The 18,553-nt window shown below is 46.5% G+C and overlaps 1 protein-coding gene across 4 annotated transcripts in view; it reads left to right on the forward strand.

Annotated features, from left to right (window-relative positions):
* Window positions 1-18,553, forward strand: part of PDLIM7 (PDZ and LIM domain 7) — a 47,312-nt gene that overhangs the window by 22,787 nt on the left and 5,972 nt on the right. For 2 of the 4 annotated variants that reach the window (XM_080988474.1, XM_080988475.1), the window contains exons 3-8: window positions 4,588-4,739; window positions 6,044-6,074; window positions 9,555-9,571; window positions 10,743-10,826; window positions 11,680-11,834; window positions 12,376-12,412. In XM_080988474.1, coding sequence (XP_080844600.1) covers window positions 4,588-4,739; window positions 6,044-6,074; window positions 9,555-9,571; window positions 10,743-10,826; window positions 11,680-11,834; window positions 12,376-12,412 — 476 coding nt within the window. Of the gene's footprint in view, window positions 1-4,587; window positions 4,740-6,043; window positions 6,075-7,512; window positions 7,686-9,554; window positions 9,572-10,742; window positions 10,827-11,679; window positions 11,835-12,375; window positions 12,413-18,553 lie in introns of all 4 variants that reach the window. The other 2 variants (XM_080988476.1, XM_080988477.1) reach the window with 2 other exon arrangements.

Here is an 18,553-nt window from a genome sequence, read left to right on the forward strand (position 1 = left end):
ATGGTGCAATCAGTTGCAATGCTGTGCCTCTCTCTTACTTCATTTAGCCTTGACTAAGGTTGTTTCTTTTCTTTTTCCTTTTGCCTGATCACCAGGGGTGAATTTCAACACCCCCGCCTACTCATTTGGGGATCCCTGAACCCCCCACATCCTGTGTTGTGTGTGTACTGTATATTACAGGTATCGCAAGAAGACGACCGTCGGGTTAAGACTGACAGTTTGGTGCCCTTTTGTAGAAGTTAATTCACCGCCATAATCTAATGGTGAGAACCTGGGCGCAGAGTTCATTCAATCAGACCTTTAATCTTGCCTGCCCAGGGAGCACTGTGCGCTTCTGTGTCCACAAACGCAGCAAACATGAGAGGAACGCCAGTACAAGCAGTAGGAGGGAAGTACAAAGCCAAAACATTGGAGGGTGGTGGGGATGGCGGAGAGAATGTGTGTTGCTAGACAGGGCCTTTCACCACCTGCTTTTAAAAGCTGAACGACAAGAGTATCGGCAGGTGCAGTTTCACTGGCTGCTACAGCATCGTGGTGGGAATTGCCATATTCCAACTCAAAGGGCCAAGGAGTGCACTTTGGGTCAGCAGCCAGGCAACTGCAAAGTTACGTTTGGGCTGTTCTGTCTGGTCTGCTGCATTCATCAGCAAGTCTAAACTCTCCCGTAGGCCCTGGGCTCTTCCAGATAATTTGTTTTTATTGCACAATAAATGTGCAGTCGTTGCTCAACTTCTCTGCAGTGGATCCAAATACGGTGACCGGACGCAAAGCGGGACAGGGCTCCTCTATCGCCAAGCCAGGAGGGAAGGAATTTCTGCAAGATGCGGCTTGCCATGCATGGGTGAGAAAAGCTGCGCCTCCCTGAAATTCCCACTTCTCTACAAGTCTTAAAGCTACAGGAGCCTGGTCATTCTGTGCTTTTTCTTCCCCTCACCCACGTGGCACATAAAAGTCATTCTTAACCCCTTACTGAATTAATTTTATGCTGTTTAGGAGCTAGCTTTTGTCTTGCAGGTATCTATTTCCCCCCATAATGTATTTGTAAAGCTAACCTGGGAGTTGCTTTTTTCTTTTTCTGGGAGCACATATTATTCCTCCAGTTTTGCTTCCTTTTGCCCACAGGTGTGGGCTCATCTGCATGGGAGTTCAATGTGGTTTTGCAACTTCTTGTGCCTCAATTTTTTTGGTATTGCCCACATAATGGCCTCCTCGCTCAAGTGACAAGCCAGATGGGCAGAGTACAAATAATAAAATTACTGCTGTTACTATTATTATTATTATGCTCCTTCCACCATAACATTATTATATATCTCCAGCCTTGGGGATAATCTGATAATGAAAGTATATCCAATATGAAATTACATCTGGATATACTGAAGCGCATTGTGTGGGGGCGTATTTTTACATGTGTCATTACATCTCACTCATTGCTGTCTGTCACCACACCCTCTACTCCCATTTTACTTCTGTCAGCTCAAATGAAGGGGCATAAAATAATAATAATAATAATAATAATAATAATAATAAAAAAAAAACAGCTAAATTTTTTTGCAGAACAGCTATATCAAACGTAAAAAGGAAATTTGCTTTGTGCCTGAAAATGAGTGCCCATGGTGGTGGGCGATGAGCCATCTTCCCAGCAATGATTATGCAGGTTACAGAGATGTGACCAATTTCCAATTACTTGATTGGCGAGAGTGGCTGGGGAAACCCAGCCAGATGGGCGCGGGAATGAATAATAAAATTATTATCTAAAGATGAAGCAGGGCTCCTGCTTTCTTTGCAAACACACACACTTTCTCAATGGAAACATATTGGAGGTTCCTGTACATCTACCTGCCAGCCATTCTTTATCCTTGTACGGTGCTCTTCAGTGACCTACTGGTGGTTCTGGCCATAACATATCATTTAATAAAAAATGTTTTCACTTGCACTTTGTGCAAATCTGGCAGATCTGTCCTTCTATAAAGCATGCTCGAAGCATTGGCTTTGGCAGAAGTTTGTTGTAACACCATTCCACAGATAATTAATTTTTCTTTTCGTTTTTTAAAAGGTGCCCGTTTGCCATTGCATGCATGCCCAGAATGGAAGCCAGACCTCACAAGAGGGTTGGGGGATTATTGTTTATATTTATGTCTCTGAATCGCTTTGCTCACGACAATGACTCAGGGTTACTGACAGACACAGGTAGACAGGGGGGAACAACAACACACAGCAGAAATAGATCCCATTAGGCACCACCCACTTGTGCGGGTAGGAAACATCAGCATAGGTTTTGGAGACATAACACTGAAAGCACCCGGATATGAGCAGACAGACACACGCCTGGCACCATTCATCCACAAACTCATCCATGCCCCAATCTGTGGACATAACCAATGCAAAACATGGGATGTGATCAATGTACTACTGGAGCTCAGTGAGTGATGATGCAGCACTAAACCCAAAACTAAGAACTTGTCAAGAATGTATAACTTGCTGTTGAAATGGAATACTCAGGATGAAACGGTGAAATCTGCTATGATTAAATGGGCACAAGATGTTGGACATAATATTATGTTTGCTGACTGGGAACAGTTATGGACCACAGGTATGAAGTTTACGGCATGTAATGCCCTAAGAGAGAATATTATGAAAATGATATACAGGTGGTACATGACCCCAGTCAAGCTTGCAAAAATCTATCATTTGCCCGACAATAAATGCTGGAAATGTAAAGAAACTGAAGGTACATTCTTTCACCTTTGGTGGACGTGCCCAAGGATTAAGGCTTTCTGGGAAATGATATATAATGAACTGAAAAAGGTATTTAAATATACCTTCTTGAAGAAACCAGAGGCCTTTCTTCTGGGCATTGTCGGCCAATTGGTGCCAAAGAAGGACAGAACTTTTTTTATGTATGCTACAACAGCAGCAAGAATACTCATTGCAAAGTATTGGAAGACACAAGATCTACCCACTTTGGAAGAATGGCAGATGAAGGTGATGGACTATATGGAATTGGCAGAAATGATTGGCAGAATCCGAGACCAGGGAGAAGAGTCGGTGGAAGAAGATTGGAAGAAATTTAAAGACTATTTACAGAAATATTGTAAAATTAATGAATGATAGAATGATGTTGGATAGTAATTAAGCGGTTTCCAGCTGTAATGTTCTAAGAGAATATGACAAAAGGGTTATAAATGGGTTAAAATCTAATGGTAAGGATTTGCTGAACCAATAAATGGAAGTAGAATACAAAAAAGGGAGGTACGAGGAGGTCCGGGAAACAAGCTAAAGGAATATATGTAATAGAAAATATGTGTGTTTTTAACTGTTTTTATTTTGTATTTTTCTTTTTCATTTTCACTGTAATATTTCAAAAAACCTTAATAAATATCTTATAAAAAAAAGAAAGATGATGCGGCACTAAGACTAAGAACTGGGGTTTGGAAAGGTTTTGGGTGTGTCATGATGCTCGGCAAATTTAAGCTAATCCAGTTTTGTTAAGGATGGCTGCAGGGCCTACGAGAGGAATTTTATGTTTCCTCCTCTCCAGCTCCCTGGATGGCTGTGTTTGCTTGTGGGTCTTTTTTTTTGGGGGGGGGGGGGTGTGAATGCTATGGGACAGTGTGAAGCCAGACCGATCATGCATACGATTGTTGGCAATTTAAGATGTGCAACTATATGGTTTTGTGGAGAGCAGCCAAGGCATGTTTCAGAGGCCTCTTTATATTACCAGAAAACGATATGCTGATCAGTGTTCGAAATTCTCCAGGCCACTTGCGACCAAGCAAACATGATGTCTCCACCATCTGGAGATGCATGCCTGGGGATCCTTGGATCTTGACTGTTTTCACACACTAACAACCATCCTGTAGAATTGTATCCGTGATATTTTATTTGTGCAATCAGAATGAATTTCAGGAACCAAAAGGTTGTATTGAAAAATACGACTTTCGAGCCGTCTGGCCGCTACATGGCAACTAGACATTTCGTTTTGACAATTGTAACCCTGGCTTAAGGAGCAATTTGACACCTAGCTTATATATCTGAGTTTCTAACACTGATCATTTCTGATCAAAGTCAAAGTTAGGCATGAGGAGCCTCTTTGGAGGCCAGAATGTGTGGTGTTGGTGCAAGTCGGGATCTCCTTTTAATGGCAGGAGGAGAGATGGGACAGCAAAGTCTTATGCAGTGAAATATGTCTCATTCATAAATTTGTACCTGTCTCTTCCTCTGAGTTTTGCATCATCCCTGGGAGGCAGGTTAGACTGGAAGATAGCTGGGTGGCCTTGTAGTTGCCCTACCTGCTGGGTTTGAATCTTGGTTTCCAACTTTCAGGCCCATCGGTAAATCAGTTCCAGCCACTTTGAGCATTGTTCTCTACAGTGCTATCACCTTTGGAGCATGCAACAATTACACACTTTGTTTAGCAGAAACTATGGGGGAAACAGAGGAAGACAGGATTGGATCTGATTCCACTACTCCAGATCTTGCTCCACTAGACATGGGGTAATGCTGAGAACATTGTTTGCTTCCTGCCTTTGTCTCTTCATGTGGGTAACTATTCTGTGTCACCGAGTCCTCTTCTTCCTCTCCTTGCAGCTCACCCCTGGGGGCAAGGCAGCCCAAGCAGGTGTGGGAGTAGGTGACTGGGTGCTAAGCATTGATGGAGAGAACACGAGCTCCTTGACCCACATTGAAGCACAGAACAAGATCCGTGCGTGCGGAGACAAGCTCTCGCTCAGCTTGAGCAGGTAAGAGGCTCTTGGTGTGAGTTAAGATACCAGGAACATGGCGTGCATTATAGGATCGAGAAGTGGTTACAGCTGACCTACTCCTTGCACTCAAGCCCAGTCCTTGGAATAACAACTCACTGGTTCTCAAACTTTTTTCTCTGGGCCACACTTCCAGAATAAAGACTTGCTCACGCCACACCATTTTTTTTTATTGATTAGAAATACATTGGAAAGCAAAAAAGAAACAACTAGCTGTGCTTGATCCAGAAAGTATAGAACAATGCAGCAACATAATAACATGTATCATTCCCAAAATATAATGATCAACGAGCCCTTACGTATACACTTTAAGCATGTATACAAACTGAATGAGAGGTGTGAGCTTGCTTTTGCTGGTAACTTCATTTATATTAGGTCTAACTTGAGTCAAACAAACTCTCATCTCATCAACACAAAGAAGCCTTTCTCTTATCTGATCTTTTGCATTTGTCGGAGTTGAATATCCCTATTCACAACAATGTGTCGTGGGACTGCAGAATAGCCAATGCTGCTCTCCAGCACACTGTTCAAATGGCAATCCTGGATCACAACTGGATGCTCAATATCACTTGATGCTCTTGCTCTTTTTGAAAAGATACCTATCCATATTCTGCAATATAGATACCGTAGATACTACACTCCACTGAAATGTTTAAAAGTTTCTTTCTCCTTGAATCTTCATGCCACGCTTTCCATCCTCTCCTGCCGCACCAATGTGGCGTCCCACACCCTTTGAGAAGCACTGTCTTAACTCATAAACATAGCAGTAGGCTAACTAGCTTTTCACTTTGGTGAACTGCCACCGCTTCATAGCATATTTATACCCACAGTGATCTTGGTTGCATCTGAATCACTGGAGAGTGGAAGAAATCCTCTCTAACTCTCCAGGGGTCCTTTTGCAGCCAGGCAGAGTGATGCTTAAGTGAGTGTGTGAATGAGTGGATATTGACACTGAGAGAGGCCAAGGGTGTGCTCTTAGGACAGAGGGCTTTTAGCCATGCCCCAGAAGAGTTTTCTCCCAGGGAACCTAGGCAGGACCAATCCAGTCACTGGATCTTCCATGGCTGAGCTGTCACCACTATCTTCCCTCATGGTGTGAAAAGGCTGCTTTCCTCATGTTGCTGTGGCCCTGCTCTCTGAGCATTATCTCTGCTGTGAAGTGCAGCTCTGTTGCTGCAAGTCAAAAGCACCTGCTGCCACCCTCTTGCCTGTTATTGCTGCCCCAGGAGAGTCCCTGCCTGGCAGTGCCTTTCTTCTCGTTAACGGCAGCTTTTCTCTTGCAGAGTCCAGAATCTCCTTGGCAAGCCTCAGAAGGTACGTCTTCCTCCGCTTCCTCCGTGGTGGGTCTGTTCTCTCTCAGACCAAGCTGGGCACCAGTTCTGCCACTGGTCTAGGGGAGCTGTGGGATAGTTGAGGAAACACAAGTGCCCTAGCTTGTTTGACACTCCTTGAGTTAGGTGCTCGATGTAAAAGCCAAAATAAATAAATGAGACTGTAATGGGGTGTGAAGAATCCATTCTGAAACTCAGGATAATAACAAATGCCAATGCGTTTTAGGCTGCACAGCCCTTCTCCAGGGGTCTGTTTGAGCTACACCGATTGTGCTATATCTGTGGGCCAAACTCTGTGGCTATGTCTGCCATGTGCTTATAAGGCTTTTCTAAGTCAGACATTCCTACTGCATTCACCATGCCCTCAAATAAGTGATGTGCAGCTTGCAACTCCTTGGCATTTTGATTATTTGAAGTTTCCAAGCAAGAGTATTGCTATCGTCTTCCTTTTTACACCTGGTTTTGGTGGAATCTTCCCCCCCTTTGCAGCTCACTTTTGGAGCTAACCAGGCACCGTAGCCTGAACCTTGGTGTGCTGGCACTAAAGGAGCTCACTGCTGCCTTTTCCCCAGCCCCCCAAATCTATAGCAGTTTATTTTCTTGCTGTTCAATGGAACTCCTCTTGATTGCACCCATAAACCTTCAGAAGCCAGAGACTCAAAATGGCCACCACAATATTGAATTTATTTGTGATCATCAGAGGTCAGGTGGAGGATGAACCGGGAGCTGCCTGCCTTAAGTGGGCTGGAGCAGCAAATAGAGCCATTTGCTGCCCTTGCCTCTATGTTCCCTGTATAGTCTAACCCTGTATGAATGTTTATTCTGGAATCTGAGGCCTTGCCTCACAAAAGAAGTGCTGGGCGGGGGTAGGGGACTTCCAGGCAGTCCCCTGTGGAGGCTGTGGAGGGAAACAGCTTCTCCAAGATTGTGGCCAGGGCTGTCTTCTAGTTTCCCTCTCTGATTGGGCGTATCCCTCCTCTGTTTCCCTTGTGGTTGGAGGAGGCAGGGAACGAGATGGAGGGTGTAGAAATGGATATGCATGGTTCAGTTTTGCTACGACACGTGCCCAATCTGAACTGCCTCCCCTGCTCTCCAAGGCTCATCCCGGGGTCAGTTCTAGAGCGACCACATTTGCCCACATAGGGTGCTCAACGAAGTCGGCTGGCAGTAGGCAACTGGGCACATACAGGGCGTGTTTGCTTGTGTCTTGGCTACTGGCAGCCAGGAATGCGGCTGGCTGGCTGGCTGGCTGGCTGTGGTTATTGCCCTGGGACTTGAGGAATGCCCTTGTGGCCAGAATCTGGCCTGGCTTCCTCCTGGGGCATGGTGGCCTCTGGCATGGTGGCCTGGCAGCGGGGGGTGCACTTGCATGCTGCCTGCTGTGCCAGCTTGGGCGTCTGTGTGTTTTGTCTTCTGCTCAGGATGCGCTCCCTTCCTCCGAGCGCCCGAAATATAACTTCACTCCCAGCTCTGCCCTCAACAAAACGGCCCGGCCCTTTGGAGTCAGCTCTGCTCCAAACTCCCAGCCCGGGCTGGTGATGAAATCGGTGCCATACACTCCCTCTGCGTCCGTCTGCACCACACAGCACAATGGGTATGTCGCTGTGCTATTTAGACACCCTGGGGAGTTGGGGGGGGGGGAGTTGAGTGGCCTCACTGTGGAGTTCTGCCCTGTGCTGTTCTGCCCACACACTCGCTTGTCTGCCCGCACTGTGCATGTCGGGCTCTGCCTGTGTGGCCTTTTTATGGGTGGGCAATGGCTGGGTGTGGGCGGCCCTTTCCCTCCCTCTGTACCAGAATCTGTGCTAGAATTTAAGACATCTAGTGTTGCAGTGACCCCTGGTGGCTGGAGCTCATATTATGATGCCTAGATCTGGCAGGTCTCTTGTGTATTGTTCATTCCGGAATGCCTAATTGAAAAAGCCAGACCATTTAGTGGCCTGCATTTCATCATCTTTCACTTCTTTCGAGTCCTGCAATCTTACCTCCTGGGCAACGAATAATAATGCCGTAGGCGGCAGTCCGGAGCATGGGGCTGCATCCCAGGAACCCCAGCCAGTAGTTCTCTTGACTCACCAACACAAAGGAATCGCTAGATTCTTTGGTCTGAGCAGCAGTGTGCTATGGCGAGTGATCTGTATCTATAGGTATGGTGCTATCTGCTTGTGGTTTCTTGTGTGGCTGACTCACTATGGCAGGAATGAATGTCGCTTATGGATCCCAATGTAACTTTCCATCCCCACCGCCTCCCTGGCAATCTAAGCTACAGTTATTCTCCAAACTGTTCATCATTTACTAGGTCCCAGATCCAGTATCTTCATTTATAAGATTTCTTACCTGCCCTGCACCATAAGGTCTCAGCACTGGGCACAATAATATGATATACAAACTTAAAATTACTAAAAGAAATTATGCATAAAGCTGTCCACCCCAGATAAAATACTGAGTAGCTGACATCAAGGCTTTTGGCTGAGTTTCCAATTCTGCTCATCCCAGCATAAAATTCCCGTACCAGTGTAGCTGTTCTCAGGCATCCTTTGGAAGGGAGCAGCACTATGGTAAATCCAGATTTCCAGTTTATTAAGGAAATGACTTGGGTGAAATTTTATACCGATTAATCTATACTTGTGTCGGGACTATTTCATTTTTTCAAGCCCGAAACTGGCATCTTCTGACTGCTATCTTCCCATGTCTAGAAATGCAGCCCTAAATTAATTCTGTTTATTTTGTTTATTAATCACCTCCCATGAAACATCCCGAAATGATTGTAACAGTGCCTGGCTGCATGCAAATTGTGTCCTGAAACTCTAGGCTTTGGATGCTGCTGCTTTTGAGGTGATTCCTTTCTCGTTTGGTGCATTGATGTGTCCCTGGCACCTTTGTTGGTGGGGACGGAAAAGCTTATATCTATGCTAGATGCGGTCCTGTACACCTCTGACCACCCCTGTGTCTCTCATTGGCCTGTGCGGGGTCCCCTGCCAATCAGGTGCCTTGGATGAGACCAGTTGTGGGACCATGGTGAGCGTAGTCTACATGCTGCCAGAAATGGTGCTGCTCATTTCTTTCATATTCCTGCATTCCTGATCCTATGACCTAGAGCACTGGACTTCAACTGGTGGGCCAGGACCTGCTAGGGGGCCGTGACCTGATCCAAGGTGGGTCATAACAGGAGCACTACCACCATACAAATATATGGTGAAATATTAAATGGGTCCACAAATGCGTGTTTGGGTGTTCAAAGTGGGTCCAAAAAGTTGAGGATCCATGACCCAGTTAGGTTAGCTGTGCATGGAATCTCGGCTCTATTCACCCACACGAGGCAGGAAGGGAAGCATGTTTTTTAAAAAACTTTGTCTAATGGTTCTAACATGTCCTTCACTTTCCTGACTGTCTTTTTGCTCTTTTCCCTTTTCTCTCTCTTTCTCTCTGTATCCCTCTCTCCCTCTCTCTCTCTCTCTTGCAGGTGCAGAACCCTGACAAGTCAGTAAGCCTTTGCCTGTTCTGTAACTTTAAAGTGTATTATTGCTAACATGCATGACCTAAACATAATTCCTTTTCAACACCTAAAAACCCTCCTCATTCCTTGCCAGTTTTTTTTTGTTTGTTTTTTGCTTCACTGACTTTTCTACCCCCTATCCTACCGTCCCACAGGAGTGTGTGCTTATGGCAGGTTATATCCCTCATAAAAAGAGACACTTGAGGGACATGTTTGGGGGTTGGGGAAGGTGGAGAACAGACGACTTTAGTGTGGGACTTGGGACGTGGAGGTCCCTTTTCTTGCAATATGTGGGGCAACATCATTTGTGTCCGCTTTACTTGTTGGGTTTGTGTTGGGGCCTGTCTGAATGACTCGGTGGCCTGGATCCCATGTCATGCTAAGCTAAATCATGGCTTAGCCTGACTCTGTGGACTCTGGGAGAGGACATCACAACCCCTTTGGTCCTTCCTGGTTGTTTTGCTGCTCAGCCAAGCCACACTTTGGCATAGTGTGTTAATTAAGCCTATGCTCATAGTTCAGCTCTCTCTTGGACAAACCACGAAGCGCAACCCACACAACAAACCTTGGTTACAGCTTGCGATTAGCCTGGAGACCGCTAGCTTCAGACAATATGCTAAACCAAATGATAGCTTAACTCAGCATGACGCAGCAGCAAAAAACCAAAGAGTCCAAGATATTCTTTCCAGGAGGCCTCACATACGCACTAAACCATGGTTTGGCTAAGCGTGTCATGTGAACCAGGCCTGGGGGCTAATCTGAGGTGAAACGGCCAGTTGGGGGCATGGTGGCTGCCCTGACGCTTTAAATGTTGGCAGTTTGGCTTCAGGGAAACTTCCTGATGCTTCCAAGGGAGTGGGATGGCCTGCTGTGACTCTTCAGGCTGTGCTGACAACTGTAGCAGTAACTGCCTGACGTAGATAAGGGAAAGGAAGTGGTGCTAAAACTGGCAGGGAGCAGTGTGTGTGTGTGTGTGTGTGTGTGTGTGTGTGTGTGTTTTCCACTGCACAGTCAAGCTGCTGTTACCTCCAGTGGCGCGCTGGCTGCTCCCTCAGGAGATGTGGCCTTTTATTTGTGCTGTTGTGTTCTAGGGTGGCACGTCTCACCTGACCTGTCCAATCTTTTCTCTTATTCTCTCACTTTTCGTGGCTTCAGGGTTAGCGCTCACCCCCATGAGGTGAAGGCTCCACCCCAGAGCAACCCCCCACCTGATTATGGAGATTACTACCTGGAGGACCAGTAAGACCTGGGAGATGTCGGGGAGGGGAGGGGAGGGTAGAAACTTTCAGACAGATGTTGTTGTGTCCCTCGTATGCTGTGTGCTGCTGCTGCTGTCATCCCGTTATAGCGTGTGAATATCCCTTTGTGAAGTTGGAGTAGCACTAGAAGCAGTAACAGGGCTTCCCTCAATAAGGATTCAAATTTTTCATCAGTGAAAAATCTCCTTTGAGATTTTCACCAGAGCAGTGCTGAGGAACTGGGGGCCTTGCTGCAGCCTGACATAGGAGGCTTCAGGTTTAAGGATCTCACACAGAGCCAAGGCCCTTTCTGGAAGGGAACACTTCCATGCAGCCATTTATTGTGGACTTGGTGCTTCTCATAAATGCACGGGCTTTTTGCAGCAGGCATACATCGTTCTCATCCAAATGCTATCTCGTGTGTGGTTTTAACTATCCAGACAATTCAAATCATAGAATTGTAGAGTTGTAAGGGACCACGAGGGTCATCTAGTCCATCGCCCCGAGATGCTGGAATCTTTTGCCCAATGTGGGGCTCGAACCCATGACCTTGAGATTAAGAGTCTCATGCTCTACCAGCAGAGCTACCTCAGGCCTGGATAATTAATTGGCCTAGATGGGGGAGAGGGAACAGAAGGGGCTTCAGGATCCGTTCAATGTGTTTGCAGGGCAGGTTACTTGTGATCTTCAGAATTATGAAACTATGGCCATGTCCTGATTTGTGCCTCATGGTGGTTTATCTCCCCCCCCCCCCCGGCTGCTTGATGCAGTTTCTTGTGTTTGTGTGTGTCATGCATGCCTGGCAGATGCTCATCTCAGTGCAGCCCTGGCTGAGTGCCCTTGTCTATTCGTAGGCATTCTCTGCGGCTGGCAAGCCTGCCGGCCTTCCTCCCCAATGACTCCAGCAAAAAGAGGCTCATTGAGGACACAGAGGACTGGCGACCGCGGACGGGCACGACCCAGTCCCGTTCTTTCCGTATCCTGGCCCATCTGACAGGCACGGAATTCAGTAAGTGCCTCCCTCCCAGGGGGAGCCACTCCAGGTTGGGGGTGTTGTTGAGAGCTGGCTGGCTGGCTGGCTCCAGCCTGGGAAGCGGCAGGGAGTCACGAGGCATTTGGTGCCACCGGCGACAAGGCAAAGGTTACAGAGGCACCTGAGCTTGTTTTGGGACAGCTCTGGCCACCTTCCACAAGCAATTCTGGACCTGGGCCAGTTTGGGAGGGCTCTGCTGGCAGATTGTCCTACAGCAAGTCCCAGGAGGATCCTCTCTCTCTCTCTCTCTTCCACTTGTGATGCTCTGCTGACCTCATTCAGTCTATCTCTGCTCTGCAAAGAGCTCTGCAGGCACCTCATTCTGCTTCCCGCTCATTATTGTTGATGCCCAGGCCCTGTATCCTCCAGGGAATGCTCTTATTTTGTGCCTAGTCTCTCCCTGCCCACCCCACCCCCTCCCCACCCCCCAAAAAAATTCCACTTCTCTTCTCAGAAAACTAAAACAGCTTGACTGGCTCAGACCATGATATTCTCTTTCTCCTTTTCCCGCTGCCAGTGCAAGACCCGGATGATGAGCATGTTAGGAAAGCCAGGTAAGAAGGTCCCTTTGATAGGGCCAGGAGAGTCAGTGGGTTTCTACCTGACTTCTCCCCACTCCCAAAGTGCCAGGGGCTGGGAGATGAAAGTGCAGAGTCCAGACTCGCTCCTAAGCTTTGGCGGATGCCCAGGGCCACTGTCCCATTCCCATCTGTCCGGGGCAGAGGGGATGAAAGCCTTCTTCCCACCTTGGTTCCCTTGACCTTGTGCTGCAGAGCAGTCCATGCCTGGTATGCCCTTCTGGTTTTCTCCTTCTCGGTCTCTGCTTTCTCCTCCCATCTCTTCCTTGTGTCTCTTTCTCTTTCTCTCTCCCCTCCCAGAGAAAAGTTTGTCTCGGAGCTTCAGAGCCCCCGTTACACTCGCCTGCGCGACTGGCACCACCAGCGATCGGCTACCTCTCTGAACGTGCTCTCCTAGGCTGCCTGCGATGGGCCGGCCTTTCTCTTCTCGACTCCGCTCTTCTCTATTGCATGCCGATGTGAATGGGAAGGGCGTGTTTCTGTCTGTCTCCTTCTAACTGGTTGAACAAAACTTTAAAAAAGCAAAACAACCCCCCTCCCTCTCCCCCCAAAACCCCCACTAGAAATTCACAGCAACTCCTGGAAGCGTAGCAACTGAACTGTGTTGGGGAACGACTTGAGCAGGGGGGGAACCTGAGAATAGTCAAGAGTCTTCTGCATTGGTGGCTGCTTCTTTTTGAGCTTCATGTCACACCTCCAGCTGTGGAGGAGATGGAAGAGGGTTCATGTTGTTGGGCAGGAGGCTTGACTCTCCCAATGCTAAGCAAGATGCTCTGGTACTACCAGGAAGCTGTTTCTGAACTGTGTTTTCTCTTCCCTGACTGAAGAGACGTTGGCTGTGGAGACCTCTGTATGCTCCTTTCTGGCCTTCATACTGAACCAAGGAGGCGGGGGGAAGGTTCTACCCAATGCAATATGGCATTGCACTGAGACCTCTTTCCTTTGGGACCTGCCGCATTGAATGAGCTGCCAGTGCTCTTCTTCCTGGCCGAGCATTTCAGAGAGAGGGAAGTCGTTTCCTGACATTCATATCTGGAAGGGTTCCTTTTCAACCCTGCATGGGATTTTTTTAAAACACTGTTCTTGGTAGTGGCTGATCTTCCCCTTCCCTCCTTTGTCCACTGTTGAGTGCTGTTTCTCAACCCATAAAACGTCTTCCCCTAACAGGCCTCTCCATTTTATTTTATTTTATTTTATATTTTATTTTATCAGTGAATGGTGAATGCATATGCCCTTAGCCCCTGGTCCCTTCCCCATCATTGTTGAGTAGCTGGTTGTGGCTACCACTTTGAGGAAATGGCAAGCATTCCTCTTCTAGATGCCTGGTAAGGTCGTGAAGGCTTGCAGAACTTGCCCACCCATAACGCTGTAATAGAGGGATTCCTCCTCTTCCCCAACCCCTCAATGGTTATTAGACTTGTCCTCCTTGAACTTGATTAACTCCATTATACCTCAGTTTTTCCAAAGGCTCTCTGATTTGGACAACACTTAATATGGCTGCTTGTGTTGGGCTTGGGAAAAAAACCCTAGGGGATGGGACTTCTGGCTCTTCGGGTAACCTGCTTCCACAGCAGGCATGTCCTGTTGCTTGGTGGAGGAGATGCTGTGTGCACCTTTCTCTAGAAAGAGTGTGTAATCATTGTTTTGACTGCAGGCATGACACTAATTCAGCTGCTATATCTGTATGGTGCTGTAATCCACCCACCCCCTGAGCTGCCTGGAGCCGATGCCCAGGCAGGAGTTTGCAATCTAGTTGGAGGCTGGCTTTACTACCTTTCATTTTGTAGTAAAATAAATGCTCCTATTCTCGTAACTGGCTCCTGTCTTTCTTTCCTTTTTAATCTATGCACACCTGAAGTAGGGAGGCTGTGTTCTTTCTTAGAGGAATGACTTGTTTTCCAGCTGAGCATAAACCCAGCTGTCCTCTGTAAGGTTGTTTGGGAAGCTGAGCAAAGATGCAATGCCTTTGCCCACCAATGACTATGGGGTGATTTTGTGCCCTGGTTTTCCTCTGGGAGCAGGAGCCTGACTGGCAGGCCAGCACTGAGTTCTCTCTCCTTTTCTCAATACTTTTAATTCCTTGGGATAAATATGGGGGATTGTGAACTTCTCATCCCAGGCCCACATCACAGGATAGCAGGCAAGGACCAGGGTGGTGAGACAGGAGACTGCCAGGATCTCACCACCTCTGCCTGCATGATGCACTGAAGCAGCTGTTATAGTAATTTACTATACTCTTTTTCTTCTTCTGTTGATTGCACCTTTGGAAAAGTCCTTGGATAGGTTGGATGAGATGTAACATGCACAATTGAATTAATGAACACACACACACTCCTTTAGTCTGCAACAAGCCTTGTGTGCAGAATCCGTTTGCTCCTGTCTGGGATAATCACATAGTGCAGCTCTTGATGAGCTGTATCCTTTCTCATTGCAGGTGGAGAATCTCAGGTTCTCAGAATATTCTCCCTTCTACCCTTGTGTCAGACACTTAGAAAATGAGCACGATGAGAAGAGAGAGCCTAGTCTAGCCTTTCCCAACAAGATAGCTGCTTCCTATGTGCAGGAAGGAGGTAGTGTGGGGGAATATGTGTACCCTGTGCCCCTGCTTGGTCTCTTCTTCTAGCTGGTTGCCCAAGGGGACCTCAGAAGGGGGAAGGAAGGGGTTCAACAAGGGTAGGCTTTATTTCTCTTCCATTTTCAAGCTTGCACTTGGAACAGCTCAAGACGCCCTTCTCATTTATTTGCAGCTCCCCAAACCCCACACATCTCCCATTCTCCTCCCCGCCTCCTTCCTTGTACATAGGCTTCTACTCCTGAACAGACTGTAGTTTCTTGCTCTTGGCTAGGAGTGTTTGAGTCTCCTCAAATGACTGCCTACACAGCTGTTCCTGCCACATCACCAGGTTCCCCCTCTGATCTTCACACTCTTCCCTGCCATGGATCTCATTCTTGTGTCATGTGACCTTGGAAGTTATCCTGAAGCCCACACTTCTTCTGATGGTTCATCTTGAAGCCATAGGGCTCTCTCCCAAGTGAAAAGCCTTGAATATGTGGGGCGAGTAGCACGGTCCTGTTGCCCTGAGCTAGATGGGGCAATAGGCTCTCTCCCTGGGACCAAGTTGAGGTGCCATTTGTTGTTGTTTTTTTAAAATAATTTTTTATTAAAGTTTAAAACAACAAAACAAAACAAAAAACAACACACACAAAAAACAATACAAAACTTAACAATAAAAACACAAAACACAACAATTAAAAACAAACTCTCTTTTCCATTTCCAATTTTACATTACTTATTTTCTAGACTTCCTCAAACCTCCCTCTTTTGTATTCCAGTCCACATTATTTGTCCAGCAGTTTCTTTTCCACTTTTTTAATCCCAATCTTTAATTTAATAAAATGTTAAAATATATAACTTCAACTTTTTTTTTAAACCTAATCCTTGATCTTAATATCATATAACTTTAAAATTTTCCCTTTTAACATCAAATTTCCATTTCTTTAAACATCTTTAATCTTGATCTTTAATCTTAATCTATCCTTAACTTTAACCTGTGCAGCTGGAAACCACTTGTTTTCAGTCCAACATCACTCTAACATTCCTTAATTTTACAGTGTTTCTGAAGATAGTCTTTGAATTTCTTCCAGTCTTCCTCCATCGACTCTTCTCCCTGGTCACGGATTCTACCAGTCATTTCCGCCAATTCCATATAGTCCATAAGTTTCATCTGCCATTCCTCCAGCGTGGGAAGTTCTTGTGTCTTCCAATACTTTGCAATGAGTATTCTTGCTGCTGTTGTTGCATACATAAAGAAAGTTCTATCCTTCTTTACCACCATTTGGCCGACTATGCCCAGGAGAAAGGCCTCTGGTTTCTTAGGAAAGGTATACTTAAATACCTTTTTTAATTCATTATATATCATTTCCCAGAAAGCCTTAATCTTTGGGCACGTCCACCAAAGGTGAAAAAATGTACCTTCAGTTTCTTTACATTTCCAACATTTGTTATCGGGCAAGTGATAGATTTTCGCAAGCTTGACTGGGGTTATGTACCACCTGTATATCATTTTCATAATATTCTCTCTTAAGGCATTACATGCCGTAAATTTCATACCTGTGGTCCATAACTGTTCCCAGTCAGCAAACATAATGTTATGTCCTACATCCTGTGCCCATTTAATCATAGCCGATTTTACCGTTTCATCTTGAGTATTCCATTTCAGCAGCAAGTTATACATTCTTGACAAATTCTTAGTCTTGGGTTCTAACAATTCTGTTTCTAATTTGGATCTTTCCACCTGGAAGCCAATTTTCCTGTCCAATTTAAATACCTCCATTATTTGATAATAATGAAGCCAGTCTCGCACTTTGTTTTTTAGTTTTTCAAAACTCTGCAATTTCAGTCTATCTCCGTCTTGTTCCAAAATTTCCCAATATTTCGGCCATTTGACCTCCATATTGACCCTTTTCAAGGCTTTCGCTTCCATTGGTGACAAGAGGTGCCATTTGTTGGAGCCCTATGTGAGGTGACCTGTCTGTGGGTGTGCTTCATGCCCCTAATATGACGTTGTCTACACCGCACCCCCTGACACACCATATAAACCCTTTGAAATATTTAAAAGGGTCTTGTAGAGAAGAGGACCTTCATGGTAACCTTCAGAGGAAAGAATGGGAAGCAAAATGTTTACTGCAAGAAGGTAGGGCTGGGGTTAAACATGTGGAAAAGCTTCTACCTGAAGCTTTAAGGAAGTGTTTTAGCAGGCAGCACAAGACGGCTAAGGAGCTGATTGGGGCACCTTGGCCTTTCCGTGCTTTCCAGCAAAGTTGGGGCAGGCCTCTGACAGCACAAAACTCTGGACTCCCATTGGAACAGGTGGTGGAATTTGGTGTATGTGTGAGAGAGAACAGCATGTCTTTCTAGTTTGCTGTCTTGTGTGAATCTTATGCCAAGAGATGAGCACACAGCCCCTCAGGTTTCTGCGGATGCCAGCTACTAGTGCTGAGCTGTGTGTCCGATTGCAAAACAGGCAAATTGCTGCCACTGTTACTCCTTGGCCACAAGTGCATTTCGTGGTTGATAACGCCTCGTGTCCTTTTTCTGCGGCATCACCTGTCTCGCCACAGGAAGCTGATCATAGAATTGTAGAGTTGGAAGGGACCACGAGGCTCACCCAGTCCAGCCCTTTGCAATGCAGGGATATTTTGCCCAATGTCCATGACCCTGAGATTCTTCTGCCCGACGTGGGGCTCCAATCCATGACCCCAAGCTTAAGAGTCTCATGCTGTACTGACTGAGCTATCTCAGCTGCCTTATACTGAGGTCAAACTCTTGGTCTATTGAGCTCAGTATTATCTACGCCGACTGGCAGCAACTCTCCAGGAGTTTCAGACAGGGAATCTTTTCTGCCCCTTGCCTGCAGATGCTGGTCAACTGAGCCTGGGACCTTGCTGCCTGCAAAGCAGATCTTGTACCCCTGAGCTAAGGCCTGTTCCTCTTATGCAGACCTGCCCTGCAGCCTGGGGCTGGGAGGTTTTGAAGGCTGTTCCTTCATGCTGATATTATCACAGTGCTTGTCCTCACAGTTTGGGATCATAGGAACTGCCCCAGGTATGCCAGGAAAGCAGGCACTTGCTGTGCGCAAGGAAAGGAACACTTCCTTAAATGAATCCTGCCTTCCGTTTTCCATCTGCCTCTGACCTGGCTATACTGTACAGTTAACAGGAATGCTTTTGGTGCTCCTGTGCAGAACTTGCTCTGGTGTCCTACTTTTTTTTTAGGAGAGCAAACCAGGCCCAGGAGTCTTTGTTCTTTATCCTCCATCCATGCAGGTGGTGGCTACTGTCATTGTGCTTGAGAGGACAGCATGATGCATGTCCTCCTCCTCCTCCAGGACTTGTTTGAACTCCTCCTTTAGAGAAGGGAAGATGAATGCTCCCTCTGCACATAAACGAGGAGAATGTCTTTTGTGTTGGCTTGTCCTCGCATCCTCGGCAACAGGCTTTGTAGCCTGGGCTTAGCATAATAGGACCTGTTTCTTCTTAATGCTGGTCACTCTGGGCAGCAAAACCACCAGCCAATAGGGGTCACTGCTACACTGTGGGTATGGGCATATTTTGACT

The sequence above is a fragment of the Podarcis pityusensis genome, assembly GCF_964106645.2.
Source record: "Podarcis pityusensis genome assembly, chromosome: 2".
Lineage (NCBI taxonomy): Eukaryota > Metazoa > Chordata > Lepidosauria > Squamata > Lacertidae > Podarcis > Podarcis pityusensis.